The sequence below is a fragment of the Cherax quadricarinatus genome, chromosome 49 (genome assembly GCF_038502225.1).
Source record: "Cherax quadricarinatus isolate ZL_2023a chromosome 49, ASM3850222v1, whole genome shotgun sequence".
Taxonomy (NCBI): Eukaryota; Metazoa; Arthropoda; class Malacostraca; order Decapoda; family Parastacidae; genus Cherax; species Cherax quadricarinatus.
In genome coordinates this window covers 25876478-25896304 of record NC_091340.1, presented here as the reverse complement: position 1 = coordinate 25896304, position 19827 = coordinate 25876478, and the positions used below count along the sequence as shown (strand labels likewise).

Sequence of the window (19827 nt, the reverse complement as noted above, 5' to 3'; positions counted from 1 at the left end):
GTGGTAGCAGGGGATCAGTCCCTCAGCTGCGGTAGAAGTTGATCAGTCCCTCAGCTGCGGTAGAAGGGGATCAGTCCCTTAGCATGACGACATATTCAGACACACTAAGCAGTGGTGGCTTTATTTAGAGCTTAGTAAAGCCACCACTGAGCTCAAACATTATTGGTGCACGTTTTGAATTATTAAAATTATTTATTATTATTATTATTATTATTATTATTATTATTATTATTATTATTATTATTATTATTATTATTATTATTATTATTGTTGTTGTTGTTGTTGTTGTAGAAGTATAATAGTTTTTGCTGTGAAGTTGAGCGCTAATTTTAAGTGTGTCATCCACAGCTCAACCTGAGACGGATGTCATCCGTGGCGACCACTATGGCAGGTTGCTGGATGCCTACGCTTGTCTGGGTGTACTCCAGGTCTGCCCTCGTAAGTCATCCACTGATGATCCACTTGTTTGTGTCATCCACTGGTCATCCACTTGTTAGTGTCATCCACTAGTTATCCACTGGTCATCCACTTGTTAGTGTCATCCACTGGTCATCCACTTGTTAGTGTCATCCACTGGTCATCCACTTGTTAGTGTCATCCACTGGTCATCCACTTGTTAGTGTCATCCACTAGTTATCCACTGGTCATCCACTTGTTAGTGTCATTCACTGGTCATCCACTTGTTAGTGTCATCCACTGGTCATCCTATATACAGTCAGCTCTAATAAAGCTCCTCTATATAGTCAATTTTCAATCAACTTTTTCAAATGCATTTGCCAAATTTATATAGAAGATCTTTATAAGAGTGACTGTATATAGAGGAGCTTTGTAAGTGCTGACTGTATATAGAGGAGCTTTGTAAGTGCTGACTGTATATAGAGGAGCTTTGTAAGTGCTGACTGTATACAGAGGAGCTTTATAAGAGCTGATTGTACTGTAACACAGTAACTGGCTGTGTCTTCACTGTCACTACTCAGTCACTGCACAAAAGTGAAAATCATTGAATCATTTTGAAATACACTGGAACCTCAAATTTTGAACGTATCGCTTATCGAACTCTTCGAAAATCAACCGCTTTTTTCGAACCAACTTTGTCCCTATTATCGAACTCGCCCCTATTTTCGAACCGCCGGGTACCGGACCTGTCCACCAGCCCGCTCTGTCCACGTCCCTGCGCAGGCGCTGTGAACTAGTCTGGCTTTGTTGTTGCTTGAGTGAGCACTAACCTGTGCTCTCATTCAGACATTTTATGATTATTTCATTGTGTTTAGTGCTTGTAGGACTGTGAAATAAGCTACAATGGGCCCAAAGAAACTTGCTAGTGGTACCCCTGTGGTAAAGAAAGCGAGAAACACCATAGATGTGAAGAAAGAAACAATACAGAAGTGAAATGATGTCCAAGTGGAATGATGTCCAAATGTTTGTGGAGAAGTACCACCCTGAGCAAGCTGAAACAAGCCATCTTTGCAGCAAGTTCAGTGACAGAACTATGTCCCATTTTAGGGAAATCTTAACCCTTAAACTGTCCGAACGTAGATCTACGTTTTTTTCAACATTTGAAAGTATGTATGTAAAAAAGTAGATCGTTTTTTTATAACATTTGAAAAACGTGTAAAAAACTTTGATGTACTTTTTTTTTTATTATATTTGAAAAAATGTGAAAAAAACGTAGATCCACTTTTGGAGCACTATGCATGTGAACGTAGATCTGCTTGGACAGTTTAAGGGTTAAAGAGGTGCCAGAAACAAAGGACTGTGGACAGTTATTTTGTGAGACAGGGGTCCAGTGACTCTCAAGCTGGTCCTAGTGGCATTAAAAGACAGAGAAGTGAAGTAACCCCAGAGAGGGCTTTACCTGAAGTCATCACAGAGGGGGATTCTCCATCCAAACACTAACCCCAACCCCCTCTCTCCTCCTCCCTATCTTCCAGATGCCATCACCAATCTTCAATAAAGTAAAAATTTTATTTTATATGTTTATTTAACCCGTAAACGGTCCAAACGTATATATACGTTTTTTCAACATTTGAAAGTATGTAAAAAAAAGTAGATCTTCTTTTTGTTTTTCTACATTTGAAAATGTGTAAAAAAAACTTAGATCTATTTTTGTAGCACTACACATGTGAACGTAGATCTGCTTGGTCCGTTTACGGGTTAAATTTATTAATAATTGTACACTATTTGTTGTGTGTATGTAAAACTATAATGTAGTACTATCTATAAAATGCATTGTTTTGTGAATATTTTTGGGTTTCTGGAACAGATTAATTGTGTTTCCATTATTTCTTATGGGAAATATTGCTTCGCCTTTCAAACTTTTAGAATTTAGAACTAGCTCCTGGAACGGATTAAGTTTGAAATTTGAGGTTCCACTGTAATAGGTAATACTTTTGTAATTTACCATTCGTTCATTATCTGCCTTTATTATTGTACATATGACTGCAGTTAACATTTAAGTATTTGTCTGAAATGCACTGCAGTCTAGTGGATTTAATTTGTGCATAACAGTAGTTTATTACGTGTAAACTACAGTAGAATCCCCATATCCACTGATTCAGTTTCCGCGGTTTCAGTTACCTGTGGTTTATCGTGGCATGAAAATAACCCTTAATTTTGCTTAATAATGTCTCCAAAATAACCAAAAAAAGGCACAATACCGTGACTGGAACGATACACAAATAACCCGCACATAAAAGAGAGAAGCTTACGACGTCGTAAGCTTCTCTCTTTTATGTGTGGGTTATTTGTGTAATGTCTCCAAAATTTAAAAGAGAAGCCATAAAGTGCTTCCCATCAGTAAAAAGGTGATAATTCTCTACTTATTGTGTGTAATTTATCAATTTAACTTTATCATAGGTATGTATGTAAAGAAAAAATGACTTATATATGTATTGGGTTTGCTACTATCCATAGTTTCAGGTATCCCTGGTAGGTCTTGGATATGGGGGGTCTACCCTTTATTATTTTGTTACACATAAAGAAATAAAAGTTGTAAGTTGAGAGAGGCATCGAGATATGAACAGTTGTTTCCCAATTGTTCACAAACGCTTGTAAGTACAGATAATGACTGTTTGGACTCTTTTAAAGGTTCATAAGAAAGACTATGATAAGCACGGCAAGTCACAAGAGTACGGAGGTCTCAGAATGTGCCATTCCTGGACATGATAAAAGAATATTCAAATGCCCTCTGTATTTTAATGGCCAGTTACTAAAAGGCTTAGAGTGCCGTTATTTACCATACAGGTCGGCCATCACTAATCCGGCATCATTGGGACCTGTAGGTTAGAATACACTTAATTAGCCTATCAGTAGAAACTTTCTGCTACATCTTCCTCATTTTCATCACTGCTTTCTCCTCCACTGGCTTGCTGCTGTGGATTTACAACCATCTGCACAATATATGAGTCAGAATAATGATGAAATTTGAGTCAGTATAATGAGGAAATTTGAAATTATGCTAGCTGAAATTAGTGCCGTATTACTGATGGAGCCGGATAACTGATTGCCATATTAGCGATGGTCGACCTGTTCTAGGAAAGTCACAATACTGTAGTAGCTACAGTTAGGAGAGGAAATACTGGACCGTGTAATTAAGTCGTCAGTTGACAGTGGTCTGGCACAACTTGAAACATAGTCTCTATAAGTGTGTTTCATCACAAATTATTTCTCACGTTTTCACGTATTTCTAATGTTATCGGATGATTATTTCCCGGTTTTTGATAAGTTCCGGTAGTTAAGGAGTTTAATGTTGGACCATGACCTCGGAGAAAGACGTCTACCCAACGAGGTGAACACTGTTTTTGGTTTACGTGAGTTTTGCCAGTACGCGATGTCTTGTTTCTATCAGTAAATCCATCTGTGCGGTTGTTACAAAAAACGCGATTCTAAAAGCTTAGAGATCTCCAGTGAATACTAGAAAGGACTGCCCTTCTAGCATCCAGCCTGTTACTGGGTTTTCGTAACAAGTAGTCAGTATCCTTGTCCATTTATCCATTAAAATGCAGTATGGTTCAATAGAGCTTTAGGATTACAACTGGTAGGCTACTAACTAGAGAAATTAAAATTTAATAAATTTATTAAGTCTGTAAGTTGTCTAGAGGTATATTATCAAAGTAAATTAAATCACAGCAATCAAAATAAAATCAATCTCTCGAGTTCAATATTATTGTGCTGAAAGCACATATCACATTTATAATTCTTAAGTACCGTCAGGTACATTAACATTTAATAAGATATTACAAATATGTACAAGTGTGTGTATGCGTGTAAGTGCTCTTAAGTAGTTAGCTATGTCTCAAGACTCGAATAAGACTTAAACAAGTGACTGACAAAGTCCTCAAATAAACTAACTTCTTGACCGACTGGCAACCCGAACAGTCTGCTTGAACAACAAAGAATGCTAAGCCCAATAGCAATGCAATATCAAGCGACTGCGACACAGAATCAGGAACTGGGAAATAATATAACGACACTAAGTAGGGACCATCTGCAGATCCTCCACAAAAGTTACCAAACTCCCATAATACTGAATCTGTGTTCAGCATAGGAAAAACTGTGACTGTGACAATACACAGGAACCAGTACAAAATTAGGTCAGAAGCTATAGCTCGGGACCTGAGATGTTCAGAGTATCAATGTGACACACAACCTCAGTACAACGTCGAAAATCACTAAGTCTATACAATGTTCTGTGAACAAAGTTCTACAGAACTAACAAGAATAATGAGACAGACAATCTGTCCAACCAGCAAGCGAGTCTCCAGCAGACTGTCAGACTTCACGAGAGGTGAGGACACCCCCCCCTCGATCACGTGATAGCTACGTGGACAACTGCAGCTCAGAAGCCGGCAGTATAACGAGCGACAAGCGATAATTACAGTAGTTTGACAATCAAGACTAACTGAGCACATTTTATATATATCCTAACAACATAAGCTACGTCAAATAAGAATATAAGGCAATACATTTGCGATTTAGCTATTATCGCAAATATAAGCAATATAAAATTAAATGAAAAGGTAATATACATTATATATACATAATAATCATTGTAACCCATTCAGGGGTTGCAACAGCGGTTTAGCAGTCAAGTATGTTACAAACTTCTTAAAGATTTTATATTTTTCATAATTGAGCTTAACCCTTTTGCTGTCCGACGTACGTATATAACTATGTCATTGAGTCCAGGGTCCCTCACATAGTTCTATGTCATGAGTTCAGCTTACTTAGATGAGCTGTGAGTGGTAAGTTTTGGTCTAAATATGAGAGGATGGGTCTGTGAAGTGAGTGTACATCACATAAAAAAAAAATCTTGCCCCATGTGGGCCATGATGGAAAAAACAAAACTGACAGTGTGTATCGTTTAAAATAGCGACTTTGCAGTGTTTTCTCAGATAGTTTTTATGGTTTTATTGGCTGTTTCTTAGTGTCATTTGATAAAATGGAAGACATATTACTGAATTATAGATGATTTTGGTTGATTTGAGGATTGGAAATTGCTTTAAATTGAGCTCTAGTATAGTGGAAATATTTGATTTTTGCCGAATTTTCCAGACAGCAGGTAAAGCCTTCCCTACAACCCCCAGTCTGTTTTATAGATTTTTAATAGATTTGATTAAATTATTGGGATGCTGTAAACCGTGACCAATTTTTCCTGGTAAATCTTCTATTTTTGTGTGAATAAGAATTCAGAATGGAGAGGAAGTGTAATATAGGAGAGGCCTGAGGATGTGACTAATAAACAGAGGAAATGATGTTTTAGTGCCAGAATGTCCACATTGTTTATTATGGACTCTATTTTTAGATTGGTATTTTTTAATTTTGTGTGAAATTTTCTAAATTACCGAATTCTGATCACTTCATAGGATAGTAGAAATAGTTGAACAGGCATACTAGTGACACGGATAAGAATTTGGTTGAAGGAAATAATGGAATTGGCTTCAAATAGGATTCAAATTGGGCAAAATCATCAATTCATAAATTGCATTGACTGCTATCATTGCACCTGCATAATTCTGTAACGTTTCCATCAAATTTCATACTTTTGGTGTCATTACCTCCAGAAAAAGATTCTCTACCATTTCAGGATTTTTTTTTTTTTTAACTTTTAGACATTGAGGGGAGATTTCATTTCAGAGGCCTAGACAGTGTGAAAGGGTTTGTGGACTTCATAAGTTCTGGACAAAATCTGCTGGGTCGTTTGATTTGGAAATGGACAACTGTGTTATAGAATTGTCCAATGTCATTACAATCAAGGCAAAAATTTTTACCCCTCTGTCTACCACAATCACTATCACCAGCTGCTCTCTATCACTTTGTTAAACACAATTCATATTCATGTAGTATATATTCATATACTAGTTTATTTGGACCTGATACATAGTAGTTTGGTATACATGCCAAAAGCCCCTTGTATGCAGAGCATTAAAATTAACTTAAAATTAACAAGCAGTGAAAGGTTCAGTGGTAAAAATTACTGTAAACAATTTACAATATTAAGTACAATTGAGTATTTGAAACAATGAAATTTGAACATTTCGATATTGAAGCATTATAGTTGTACAAATTTGTCGCATTACAATGTATAACAAACGAGAAGATCAATTTACTGTATGTTGTCTTGAAGTTTTAATATTTAAGTAATTGGGAAAATTATTGGTAATGTTAAATATTGAGTGTTTACAATAGGACCTCAACTTATGAACGAGATGCATTTCTGATAGTCCAACTTGACTCACGAAGTCTAACACGATTGCAAACAAATCGAGGAACAGCTGTATGTTTCTATACATCTCACTCTGGTGTATAGAAATTTACCTAGTTGGATGAAACTTATTGTAGCCAGCTGGCCCAGTGGTTAACGCACTGGCCTGCAAGTTTTAGGACTCCTGGAGTTTACCTGGAGAGAGTTCCGGGGGTCAGCGCCCCCGCGGCCCGATCTGTGACCAGGCCTCCTGGTGGATCAGAGCCTGATCAACCAGGCTGTTGCTGCTGGCTGCACGCAAACCAACGTACGAGCCACAGCCCGGCTGATCAGGAACTGACTTTAGGTGCTTGTCCAGTGCCAGCTTGAAGACTGCCAGGGGTCTGTTGGTAATCCCCCTTATGTGTGCTGGGAGGAAGTTGAACAGTCTCGGGCCCCTGACACTCATTGTAGAGTTTGGAATGCTCTTTCTTGACGGAAGGTCCTAACAAAAGGAGCATCTTTCTTAAGCAACTCAGTTAGAGGAGCAGCTATGGAAGAAAAATTGGCAATGAAAGATCTATAAAAACCTGCTAAGCCCACAAAGGATCTTACGGCATCAGCAGTTTTGGGTGTTGGAAAATTTAGTACTGCAGTTACTTTACTTTGGTCGGTCGTAACCCCTCTAGGAGTGACTACGTGACCAAGAAACTTAATTTCTGATCTGAAAAATTGACATTTAGACAGTTTGATCTTTAAATTGGCTTCTTCAAGCTTACCAAGTACTACATCAAGTCTTTTCAAGTGTGTATCCACGTCTTTAGACATGACGATTACGTCATCTAAGTACACCATAAGTGCATTACCTATGAGACCTCTAAAGATATTAGTCATGAGCCTTGAGAATGTGATAGGGGAGGATCGTAATCCAAACGCCATACGGAGGAAGTGATAATGACCTGTAGGAGTGGAGAATGCAGTTAGCTCTTGGCTGTCCTCGTGAAGAGGGACTTGCCAAAACCCTTGTAACAAATCCAGGGTTGAAAAGACTTTGTTATCTCCGATGTTACGTAATAGATCACCTAATACAGGAAGTGGGAAGCGATCTGGAATGGTTTTCGCATTTAACTTCCTAAAGTCAATTACTGGGCGCCAAGTACCATCCTTCTTAGGTACTAGGATCAAGGGTGCATTCCAAGGTGAATTGCTAGGTGCAATAACTCCATCATCAAGCATTTGATTGATCAATTCTTCTGCAACAGCAACTTGTGAATGAGGCATTCTGTACGCAGGTATGTAGATAGGTCTAGTACCAGGTTCAAGTGGAATACGATGGGACAATAAGTATGTTATACCCATCTTCTCACCTGGTAAGGCAATGGCTTTACGACGTTTGTTCAACAGTCAACAAACGCCTGACTTCATCTGGAAAGTCAGTGGGAGCTAAGTCTTTCTCCTCAACTGGTGGAACAGATTGATCCAGTGAAGTGGATGAGGTCTCCCCGGCAGAAATAGCACCGACCCACTGGTCAGGTGACAACTCGTCCTCTACCTGAACAGGGTAAGGATAGTGAACAAGGTCAACAAGATTGGTATTGGCTCTGAGACGAACACTGTGACCAGAAGTGTTAGCCAGGAAGAAATGGATCTTACTATCTCTTACAACATGTAAGGATGGTTCAACAAATAGACCTTTTACTTTGCAGGAATCACTGTCAACTAGGACGTTATCACCATCTGGAACACTAGGAACAACTACAGACACTCTAGTGAGAGCACTAGCCGCAACAGAGACGTCTTTCTGCAGACGGCATGTGACATCAACAAGAGATGGCATTACTAGTTTCAAGTAATCGTTTTCTGACAAGGCATCCCCTGTGGAGAAACTACTACTCGAACTAGCAGTCATTGCAAGGATAGGTTGTGCACTCAAGGCAGTCTGAGTGTCCTCGAACACTTGAGGCAATGGAACACTATCCTGCAAGTCTGAAGGTATAGGTGGAACACAGACGGGAGTGACAGAATTACCAGTGCCTGACCGCTTGGGTACGCTACTGGAGAATGCATTGGCTTGTAAGGACTTAATCCGTACATCATACTCTGCAGCAGTATGACAGATTTCTGATCCAAGATGGTAACCCCAGAATGGAACGATCAAGTCGTCAATTGGGGCATGCCATCGGTACGGGTCGAGCACAATGCATAAGTCTCGCATGGAAGCAAATCCCAGTAGAAGGTCACCAGGGAAAGTAATCTGGTCGACAACAAGGAAGGAAGCAGTGAAGTCTCTACCTTGGATAGAAAAAGTTAGGGAAGTCCGACCTCGGACATGCAGGTGAGAACCAGCTACTCCACTAAGGGACGACACATGAGTCGGTTCTACGAGAAGGACATGTCGTAACTGCTTATCCTTAAACAAACTAGACCTAATAATATTGACTTGCGCACCAGAGTCCATGAACAAATGAACGGACGCATTATGAACAGATGCTTGCACTATAGGGCCTATGGTTGCATTGGAAGTTATGTGCAAACAAAAAGGTGGATTGTCATCAGAAAAGACTTGTTCCACTTCATCCCCAAAATCATCTACGTCAGAGACATGTGAAGCAATATCATCTGCAGGATTGTCATTCTCGAGACTGCTTAAGGCTTCAAAGGAATTGTGAACGGGGATGGTGTACTCATTATCACCTACTGTCACCATGGGACGGTTTGACTGGGGCGCTCGAATTCCCCCGAATTGGAAGAATGAGCCTGGTTCTGGTTATTTTGAGAACCACGATATCTGTTTCCTCTACGGGTTCTGCGGTTGGAACGGCCACGGAAAGACCTAGAGTACTGAAGGTTGTAGAGAGCATTGCACTCAGATGTGTCATGTCCATGTATTCTATGATAAGTACAGTAGGGCAGTGACTGGTACTCATCATCAGTACGACGTCTCTTAGGGTAACTATCAGGACAATTAATTGCAATATGGCCACGGAAACCACAGTTGTAACAAGTCTGCTGACTATGGTTACTGAATGTACTATGAATACTACGAGGTTTATAACGACTCTGTACACTGGTCCTTGGTGATCTCTGAGATGGTTGATGACCACGATTTGTCGCTGTGGTGCAAACGAGGTGGTGCAGACTGAGGCATAGGTGTGAAATTACTTTTAATACATGGGAAAGTACCCTGGGGGCACAAGGAACGTACATGATTTAGGGCTGTAAGTGGTTCCATCGTCACAGTTGGAGGATTAGCCTCATAAGCACACACGGAAGCAGGTGGCATTAGTTCTTTAATTGCTTCAAAAGCTGCTATTTTAGCAAACGGTTCTGTGAATGGTTTAACCTCGTCAGGGACAAAAGCTGAGGACTGGACAGCATTGATAAATGATGATAAAAGTTTGTCTAATCTAACAGCAAAGGCACTCAATGATTCATTAGTCATGGGTGTAGCATTCACTAGTTCCCGAAGAACGATATATGGATCAGCTGTTTTTACTGGTACAAGGAAAGAACGAATCAGTTCCTCATATTGTGACCACTTGGTAAGATTCCTGAAGTCTTGCATATCAAGGAGATCAACAATGTGAACAGCAGCAGGGGATCGATGAAGAGCTTCTTTAGCAAGTCTGATAAGACTTTCCTCTGAAGGAGGACCTTCAACTAGAGCATTAGCACGAGAACGAATGGCAGTAAACCATGCTTCAAGACTATGTACATGGCTATTGAATAAAGGTAACGCATCAAGGGAATCACGAGTATAACTATAGTATCTCAGTGTCTGGGTCGGTCTGTCAGTCGGTAAGGAACTGTGAGGACTGATGACAGCAGCAGCAGTAGCCTGAGAGGTCTGAGTGTCGACATTCACTAAAGTATCACTTGACGGTATGTGAGACATAATGGCAAAGAAGTTGCACAAGAACAATTAAGGCAAAAATAATGAACAATAAAAATGATACAAAATGCTAAAATTGAAATAAAAGAGATGCAACTAATTCTGCAGAAGCAATAAAAAAATGTCTAAGATACACTGCAAGAGGAAGGACAACTCAATGTAAAGGACTATTGGCCAAGATAAAAATTACATTGAAATTTACAAGTAAAAATATTACAGGAGACTGAATTAAATGCAAAATGAGCTGTCATTACTCTTGCTAATAAAGGAATTAACTAATAAAATTTTAAATCAATGTAAAAAGTATAAAATAAAATCACTAAATTGTATGCAACGAGAGATAACTGGGAAATTTAAATATTTTCTAAGAATGCATAAACAAAATTAAAATATAAAGCAAAGACAACAACAGGAAAATTAATAAAATGAAAAACAAGACTCAAACAGTAATGAACTGAGAATAATAATGCATAAAAATATCAATAAAAGAAAATAATTCACTGCAGAACAAGTGCAACAAAATAATTCACTGCAATAAAGTCTCACTGGGAAAACTCAGGTTAAATAATAAAATAAAAAATATGAAGAAAAACTGATTGAACACTTTAACTCTTAATTGTAAATTAGACAAAACAATTTACTCAGAGTAAAGAAAACACTTTACGTTAAAAAGAAATTGAAATTACATCAAGAGTGAATTTGTTCAAAGAAATATGAAAAAGTATGAATAAAAATTAAAACAAGGAACAAAACGGGAAGTGTAACACTTACAAGTAAATTAAAACAAGGAACAAAACGGGAAGTGTAACACTTACAAGTGGCGGGGCACACCACTTAATCACGTATTCATTATTTTAGTATATTCTTACAACAAAATCTTGCTGTGACTGATACGACAAAAATTTGCTGGCAAAAATAATGGTACACAAGTCTGCAAAAAAATTAGAGGAATGAGACACTGCTGGCATACGAAAAAAAGACACGCATATAAATAAATGGATAATTTGGTAAACTGGGGTGAATATCACTGCATGAACTACAGTGACAAATACTGGAGAATACAATGCTGAAAGAATACAGTAAAAAAAATGAATCACTTCACACGGAGTGACTGACTGGTACACTACACAATAATACTTACTACAGACAGAGAGTAGCAAAAAAAAAAAAAAAAACACAGATAAAAAAAATATAAGATGAGCGAAAACACTGAAAAATATTGCAAAAAATAATGAGTCAAAGAAACACTGAGTCTACACTGAAAATACAAGGCTTAGAGTACACAAGAAATTCACTATAAATGTCTCACACACACGCAAATGTCTTTAAATGCAAGAAAAATGTCTCTAAACAGAAAATTATCACTGGAGTCTGTATTAGTCGACGGTGATGACTGGTGATGAGGGTAGGTTGTCGAAGGTTGTCCTGAGCGGTGATGACTGACGCCTCCTACACTCACTGTTGTCGGAAGAAATGCGCTTTCTTGGTGAACTCACATAACTGGCTTTATCGTTGGCGCTCAGCTACAGTCTTGACCAATTATGTGAGCCAAAACAGTATTAGGACCCGGTACAAGGGTGCAAACAACCACAGGTAGATGAGATGGGTGGCGGTGGTGGTGCGAGTAGAGTGGATGGGTGGTGGTGGGAGTGACGCTTGCTGGCGCTCACTGGCGCGCACTCCACTCACTACCCACGAAGGTGGCTTGATAAGCCACTCTATGCCACAGGAATGGTGAAATTCACTCTTAGCATCCAACAGGGCGCACAAAGCGATACATGAAACAATACTTCAGAGGAACTTGCGTGGCTTACTTCTCTCTCTCAGCTGGGTTAGAAGCTGGGTTGGCTGACTGGCTTAACCCACGAGAATGGCTGACTGGAAGACGGGTAACGATGCACACAGCATGAAGGAGCAGGTGGATGACAGGAGACAGGCTGGATGGTAGGCTGCAGGCTGACTAGCATTCACTTCCACAGTCTGGCTTACTGACTGGCTTAATTGCAAAATCTGGGTCAACCCCTCGGAGATTGAAGCAATAGCACATGAAATAAGCCAGAAGCTTGAAAAACAGCTGCAACAGGCTTGCAGGCTGGAGTACAGGGTGGAGGTGGTGAGTGAGGGTAAGCGGCTAGCTACGGTTCACCTATTGACCCACCGGCTACTCACAAACAGTCTTCTAACGTCTTGAAATACCCTTAAAAAGCTTAAATCCACGCTCCCACACCGTTGCCACCATTTATCATGTGGGGTTCGAACACGTGGATAAGGTAAAGAAATACTCACGTAGGCTGGAAGTACGTATATTACGGATAATGTGGGAAGCGCCAAACAGCCGTGACCTGCCTCCTTGCTCTCTCATGTAAGACTAACTAACCCCAGTACCCATATGTGAGGGGGTGTTTGAAATACTGCTGTGGTCAGCACAATATGAATACAGACAATGATTCACGCAGAGACGGTTGGTAGTGAGTCATCTACTGGTACACTGGTTACTGGTAACTGGTTACTGGAACTGATACTACTACTGAGAATTATCCATCCTGTCATTTTTCTAGCAGATGCGATTGATACAATGTTATGGTCCTTGAAGGTGAGATCCTCCGACATAATCACTCCCAGGTCTTTGACATTGGTGTTTCGCTCTATTTTGTGGCCAGAATTTGTTTTGTACTCTGATGAAGATTTAATTTCCTCATGTTTACCATATCTGAGTAATTGAAATTTCTCATCGTTGAACTTCATATTGTTTTCTGCAGCCCACTGAAAGATTTGGTTGATGTCCGCCTGGAGCCTTGCAGTGTCTGCAATGGAAGACACTGTCATGCAGATTCGGGTGTCATCTGCAATAGGTTTAAAACCCACTCGTTCCCTGATTTGAAAGAAGTTATTTGTATACAGGTGCTCCTCGATTATGATGGGGGTATGCTCCAACGGATCCATCGTAAGGTGAAAATATTGTAAGTCAAATACAAATGTGATATGATTGATAATAAATACTGTATTTTGCTGTGTGTCTAATGACACGCCTTTTTTTTCCATAAAATGTCTCCAAAAACCACCCTGCATCCTATAAACTGAAGGTCAGTGATGGGAGCTATAAGTTTGGGGTGTGGGGGGCTGTAGCTCTCCGTTACATCCAATGCCGAGCAATTTAAACTAAAACAAGTCTTATAAGCTGCGAAATATGGTAACTACTGTCACTGAATAACTAAATAAATAATTACTGTAACTAAATACCAGTATTAAAAGGTAAATAAAGGAATACAAGTCAGTATTATCAATAAATGTACAGTACTGTTCAGTGCAAAATGTGCATATCTGTCGCACAATTGTAAAGTCAAAATATCATAAGTTGAACCATCGTAGGGTGGAGAACATCTGTACTTGAAACTATTGTCTTCTATGTCAAGGGTTCTTAACATTTTTAGGATTACATACCCCTGATAGATTGCCCAATATGTCTCCATACCCCCTTCCTAGACTGTCAAAATTATCACCCCCACCAGTCCTAACCGGTACCAGTATGACTTCTAAAAGATGTCACTAGCTTGGTTTTACTTTACATATGGATAATAGCAACAGAACAGCTGACAGAAAGTCATAAGGATTTTTTTTTTTTAACACATTGGCGGTCTCCCACCGAAGCAAGGTGACCTGAAAAAGAAGAAACTCTTTCATAATCACTCTCTCCATCACTGTCTTGCCAGAGGCATGCTTATACTACAGTTCAAAAAATGCAATGTATGTTCACACCTCCTTCAGAGTGCAGGCACTGTACTTCCCGCCTCCAGGATTCAAGTCCGGCGAACCAGTTTTCCTGAATCCCTTCATATATGTTAGTCTGCTCGCCCTCAACAGCATGTCAAGGTCGTGTAAAGCATTTGCTTCCCCTTATTCCTGTCTAACATGATCACGCATATTTGATAGGAGAAAAGCGGCAAATTGTTCAGAGATGGAGTCCCATACCCCCGGTTAAGAACTCCTGTTCTAGATGATAGAAAAAAAAGGAAGGTGTGTGACACAGGTTCGTAGCGGCTGATCAGCATTCATAAAACAGTTATATTTTTAATATATCTCTTGGACCTTGTTTGTAGGTTGGGTCATTGAAAACGGAACATCATAAGTTAGGGTCGTGCTCTACTCTAATTAGTACCTCTTATGATTTTATTGTTGTTGGTGATTGGACAATTTATGTTCAATCAACCCTGTACTATATTTACCCCTAGGATTTCATTGTTATTTGAGGCATTGCTTGACAGAAAGGAATAAGTGCCGGATTTTCACCCTGGAGTAAAATGCAGGTGTGGGGGAGATGGGTGCTGTAAAGCTCAAGTTACCATATTTTGTTATGGGAATCTGAGCTAAACTTACACATTCAAATTCATATTAAAAATTTATTTCCACACGATACAGTTTGTACAGAAATGGTTGATGCTTGATAATTCATGTAGGAAACCCATGTTTATGTAGAACACTTCAGGCAGAAGACAGTATCTGAACATTCCCACAAATATGCCAAACATCAATCAATTCATTCACTGGCCAGGATGGTGGTGATTACTCTGTTCTGTCCTGCAATGCCTTTTTTATCATTGGACATTGTATGTCAAATCAAGCCTTTGTTATATTTACTGCTATGATTTCATTGTGACTTATGATTGGAGACTATATAAGCTACCAGTCATCAGTGGTGCAGCCACGATTTCAATCTGGGGACCTTAAAACATCACTCAAAAAAAATTAAAAAAATCTATTTTAAAAATTTTAAGTATGTATGTGAGACTATTTAAACTTTTGTGCTTTTTTGGTCAATGACCATGAAGGTATTGGCATATGGGGTCCTTTAACCCTCTTATAACCCCCTTCCCATGGCTGCGTCACTACTATTTACAGTTTAAATTAACCGTTCACCACTTCCAATCATGATACATGACCGTTCTTTGGTAGCTATCGTGTTTCCAATCTTGGACCCCCCTATTGAGTATTCATGTAAGTAAAGGGTGGCTAAGGGGATCCCACTAGGGGGTTTTGAGCCAGTATTCACATTTCTCTAAGATGACTCTTTTTGTTTGACCAAGAATTAGGCTCTCCACTGTTAGAAAATAGTTGATTTTGCAATAGAATTTTGTTGACATTGATGCCTTTCAACTTGAGGTTGAATGACCAAATCAAGTGAGAGACGGCAATGATTTTGTATAATAATAATAATAATAATAATAATAATACAGTAATAATAGTATAAAATTTTATTTTTTTAATAGAGATATTTGGTACAAAGATTTCTTACATGCAAAAGTTCATATTTAAGCAAGGAATTTTGGGCAAGTAATTCCCTCTTGAATGGAAATTCAGATACAGAGTAGAAAGGATCTTCATACACAGTGGTTGCATATGTGGGGTTGAAGCCCCTAAATAATAATAATAATGTAGTTTGGAGGATCATGTAGACTGTGATGTCGGCATACTTCTGGCAAGAATGACGATGAGTGTGTTTCCTCTTATTTTTTGGGTCACCATATCTAGGTGGGAGATGACCTGTGTATTAAAAAACAAAAACATAGTTTGAAGATGGGTTCCCAAGCTCTCTTGTCAGCTAGACTACACCCTGAGTCACTCCTAAATGGAAATTCTGGAGTCGCTTCCATGTATACAGTAGCCCTCTGCTATTTAAACGTTAAACATTAAAATATAAATTATTTAAGAGTCATACAAAGACAGTAATTATATGTTTGAAATGATTACATTTAAGGTTGATGTTGTAATAAGTGATGGAGTGAGTGATGATGGAAGTGTTTCTCTTTTTCCAGGTCATCCTATCTTGATGGGAAACGGCCGATGTGTTAATAAAAAATTATACAATTTAAGGTTCATTAGAAAGTCACTAATTAAGCAGATGCAAAGTGAATCGTTTTAGGCAGTTCATTACAGATCGGGCTGTGGGGGCGTTGAAAACCCCCTCCAGGTATATTATACAGTTAGGATGATTGACATATATTACTGATTTATAGAAAGTATGTACTTTGTGTAAAACGTTTCAGGCAGAATTGAAACTAATTATGATTTTAAGTGTATCCTCTGAGCGAGGAGTGTGACTGGTGATTGATGGCACTCTGTAGGACACCACCACCACCTATAGGACATGAAGCCAGGGACAACTGTAGAACATGAAGCCAGGGACACCTGTAGGATTTGAAACTGGGGACACCTGTAAGATTTGAAGCCAGGGACACCTGTAGGATTTGATGCCTGGGACACCTGTAGGATTTGAAATGGGACACCTGTAAGATTTGAAGCCAGGGACACCTGAACCCAGGGACACCTGTAGCATTTGAAGTCAGGGATGCCTGTATTACAACTTCAGACATCTTCATGGGATCAAGTTTGCCTCTAAAGCAAAAATCAACTCTTAGTTTAACGTACATCAATTTGACAGCTTTCAAAACTATGGGATAAAGTCTGTTGCTCAACTTGTTTAGAAATGACGAAGAAAGTCCATTATTTAGAGTGTTCTTTCTTTCAGTCATGATGTAATGTTCTCATCTATCCTCCATGGTTACGGTTGTTATCCGCCTGTTACCCATCTATTAGAGTGTTAAACTGAAGTTTTACTTATCCTTTCTATTGCATTTGACTTTCTGTCAGTATGGGAATTACACTGATCAGCATATATAATACAGCATTCTAAATGCTTACAGTACACATATTTGAGCCTAATTCTTTTGCACCATATTTTTTATTTTTATTTATTTATTTATTTATTTTTGTAAATGCTGCGTGAAATGTTGGTCTATGTCACTGACTTGCTGTTTATAGTTGATCCAAGTGATGATAGACATTTTGAGTATGATATAGTGTCCTCCATGTTTTTGAATACAGTACACCTATTGAAAAAATGTAGTGGGAAACATTTAGATTTACGTTTTGTACAGCTTTATACGACTGTACAGTGAACCTTTGGCTTATTGAACCTTGATTGAATGGACCAGAATATAGTGAATTTTAATTTAATGAACTCTGATTCAACAGACCTCGATTTAATGAATTTTGTAAATCTGGGACCCAATCTGACGAGTTAATTGATTCATAACTAACTGACAAAGTTCATGGGTTACACAGTTGCCCGTTATTCAAGAATAAAAGTCACAATTGTGGGTGGAACAGTTCACAAAAAGCCTGCACTTTGGAGACCCACCATATGATGAAGCCTTGGACCCTATTGGGCCACTGTCAAGTCATGACTAAGACTTGATGATAGTCAAAGACAACCCAAAACACCATCATAAGGTCTCTTTCCTAAGTGCTATATTTAAAATGCATTGGTCATTATTGCTCCAGTGAGAGGAAAATAATCTCGTCTGTGTTGGCCACAATCACCATTACGAACCTCACCATTGGTTCGTAAAATTAAAGGTTCATGTTGTTCAGTCAGTTTTGTGATAGGTTGTCTTGACACAAGCCAACATTATCTGCATCTTTCAACAATGCATGACTCCATGGCTGGAAGTTTCATCATTTGCATTTTGGCATATCTGGTTGTCACCCTTTACTAAATGAACGCGAAAAACACTTATAGAAATAGCAGCAGTGACTCACAGTTCTGGTGTGTGCGTGTCTGTGTGTGTGTGTGTGTGTCGTAGTTAGGCTGGAACACTGCACTCGTGTCTCCATGTTTTGTCATATGTGTTATATATTTTGACATTGTTTATAGTTGCGTCAGTGGCTGGAAATAAATTGTTTACTCTTCTGTTATTGTTTATGTGCTGCTTCCAGGGATATCTTGGGAAGGTAATGTAATGTTGTGAGTGTTATCTCTCTCACTGACATCCCCTAGTGCCTCTTAATACCTCTTCCTTTCTTTAATACCTCTGACCTTCATACCTCAATACCTCTCACCTTCATACCTTAATACCTCTCGCCTTCCTACCTTAATACCTCTCACCTTCCTACCTTATACCATATAGTGCAGCAGGGAGAGTGCAGAGGTAGAATTCCTCTGCACTCTCCCTGCTGCACTATATAACATACAAACCACTACACATTACAGGTTGTATAGCATGATAAAACCCTCAAAGAAGGTTCCTTAATGCTGGTGAGGAACTCTTGATCTAAGGAATTGGACCAGTGCTCCAGTTTCTTGAATCAAAGCTGAATGTCTTCCATTCCCCAAGGCAGTGTATGACCCCTATGGGTTCAGTGCTCCCCCTGAATGTAAAAATAGCATGAAAAGGCATTTTCCCTAATAATAAGACATCTGAAACACCTTGACTTAGTTTTTCAGTCTAAAAACTGAGACACATGTGCAACATCTGGGTTTCTGTATTGTAGACGTTTTGCCATGCAGTGGCTTTATCAATACAAATTCTAGGAGAGTAGTAGGTTGGTAAACAGCAACCGCCCAGGGAGGTACTACCGTCCTGCCAAGTGAGTGTACAACGAAAGCCTGTAATTGTTTTACATGATGGTAGGATTGCTGGTGTCTTTTGTCTGTCTCATAAACATGCAAAATTTCAGGTACGTCTTGCTACTTCTACTTGCATTTAGGTCACAGTACACATACATGTACAAGCATATATATACACACACACACCCCTCTGGGTTTTCTTCTATTTTCTTTCTAGTTCTTGTTCTTGCTTATTTCCTCTTACCTCCATGGGGAAGTGGAACAGAATTCTTCCTCCGTAAGCCATGCGTGTTGTAAGAGGCAACTAAAATGCCGGGAGCAAGGGGCTAGTAACCCCTTCTCCTGTATATATTACTAAATTTAAAAAGAGAAACTTTAGTTTTTTCTTTTGGGCCACCCCGCCTCAGTGGGATACGGCTGGTATGTTGAAAGAAGAAAGAATTTGAAGACAGTAGAACTATATACAAAAGATGACGTAATCAGTCCCTCAGCCTTGGTGTTGGTGTGAAGAGCACCGTAGTCGTGAACTCTGCACATTTAGCAAACTGTTTTATTCAACTTTACTGACCTATTTCTCACTGTGTCACATTGAGGTTTACTCATTGCACAAGCCCTTGTCTTTGCCTCATTGTCTTGTACTGGCTGAATCATTGATTCTCTAACACCAGGGAAACTCAGCCACTGGAAATTAATTCTGTTCCAGTGCACCTTAATGGAAATGTGTGCCACTAATGGTAATTAATTCCACTCCTGTGAACATTAATGGTAGTGGGCAAGCATCTTCTGAAGATGAAAATGTAAACTTACTTCACATATTGAAGACAGACATGAGTTATGATCCCATTGGAT

The 19827-nt window shown here is 39.1% G+C and overlaps 1 protein-coding gene across 4 annotated transcripts in view; it reads left to right on the top strand.

Moving 5' to 3' along the window:
* Synj (synaptojanin) overlaps positions 1-19827 on the top strand; it is a 184761-nt gene that overhangs the window by 16961 nt on the left and 147973 nt on the right. For 3 of the 4 annotated variants that reach the window (XM_070095296.1, XM_070095295.1, XM_070095293.1), the window contains exons 2-3: positions 349-438; positions 18348-18362. In XM_070095296.1, coding sequence (XP_069951397.1) covers positions 349-438; positions 18348-18362 — 105 coding nt within the window. The remainder of the gene's footprint in view (positions 1-348; positions 439-18347; positions 18363-19827) is intronic. The other variant, XM_070095294.1, reaches the window with a different exon arrangement.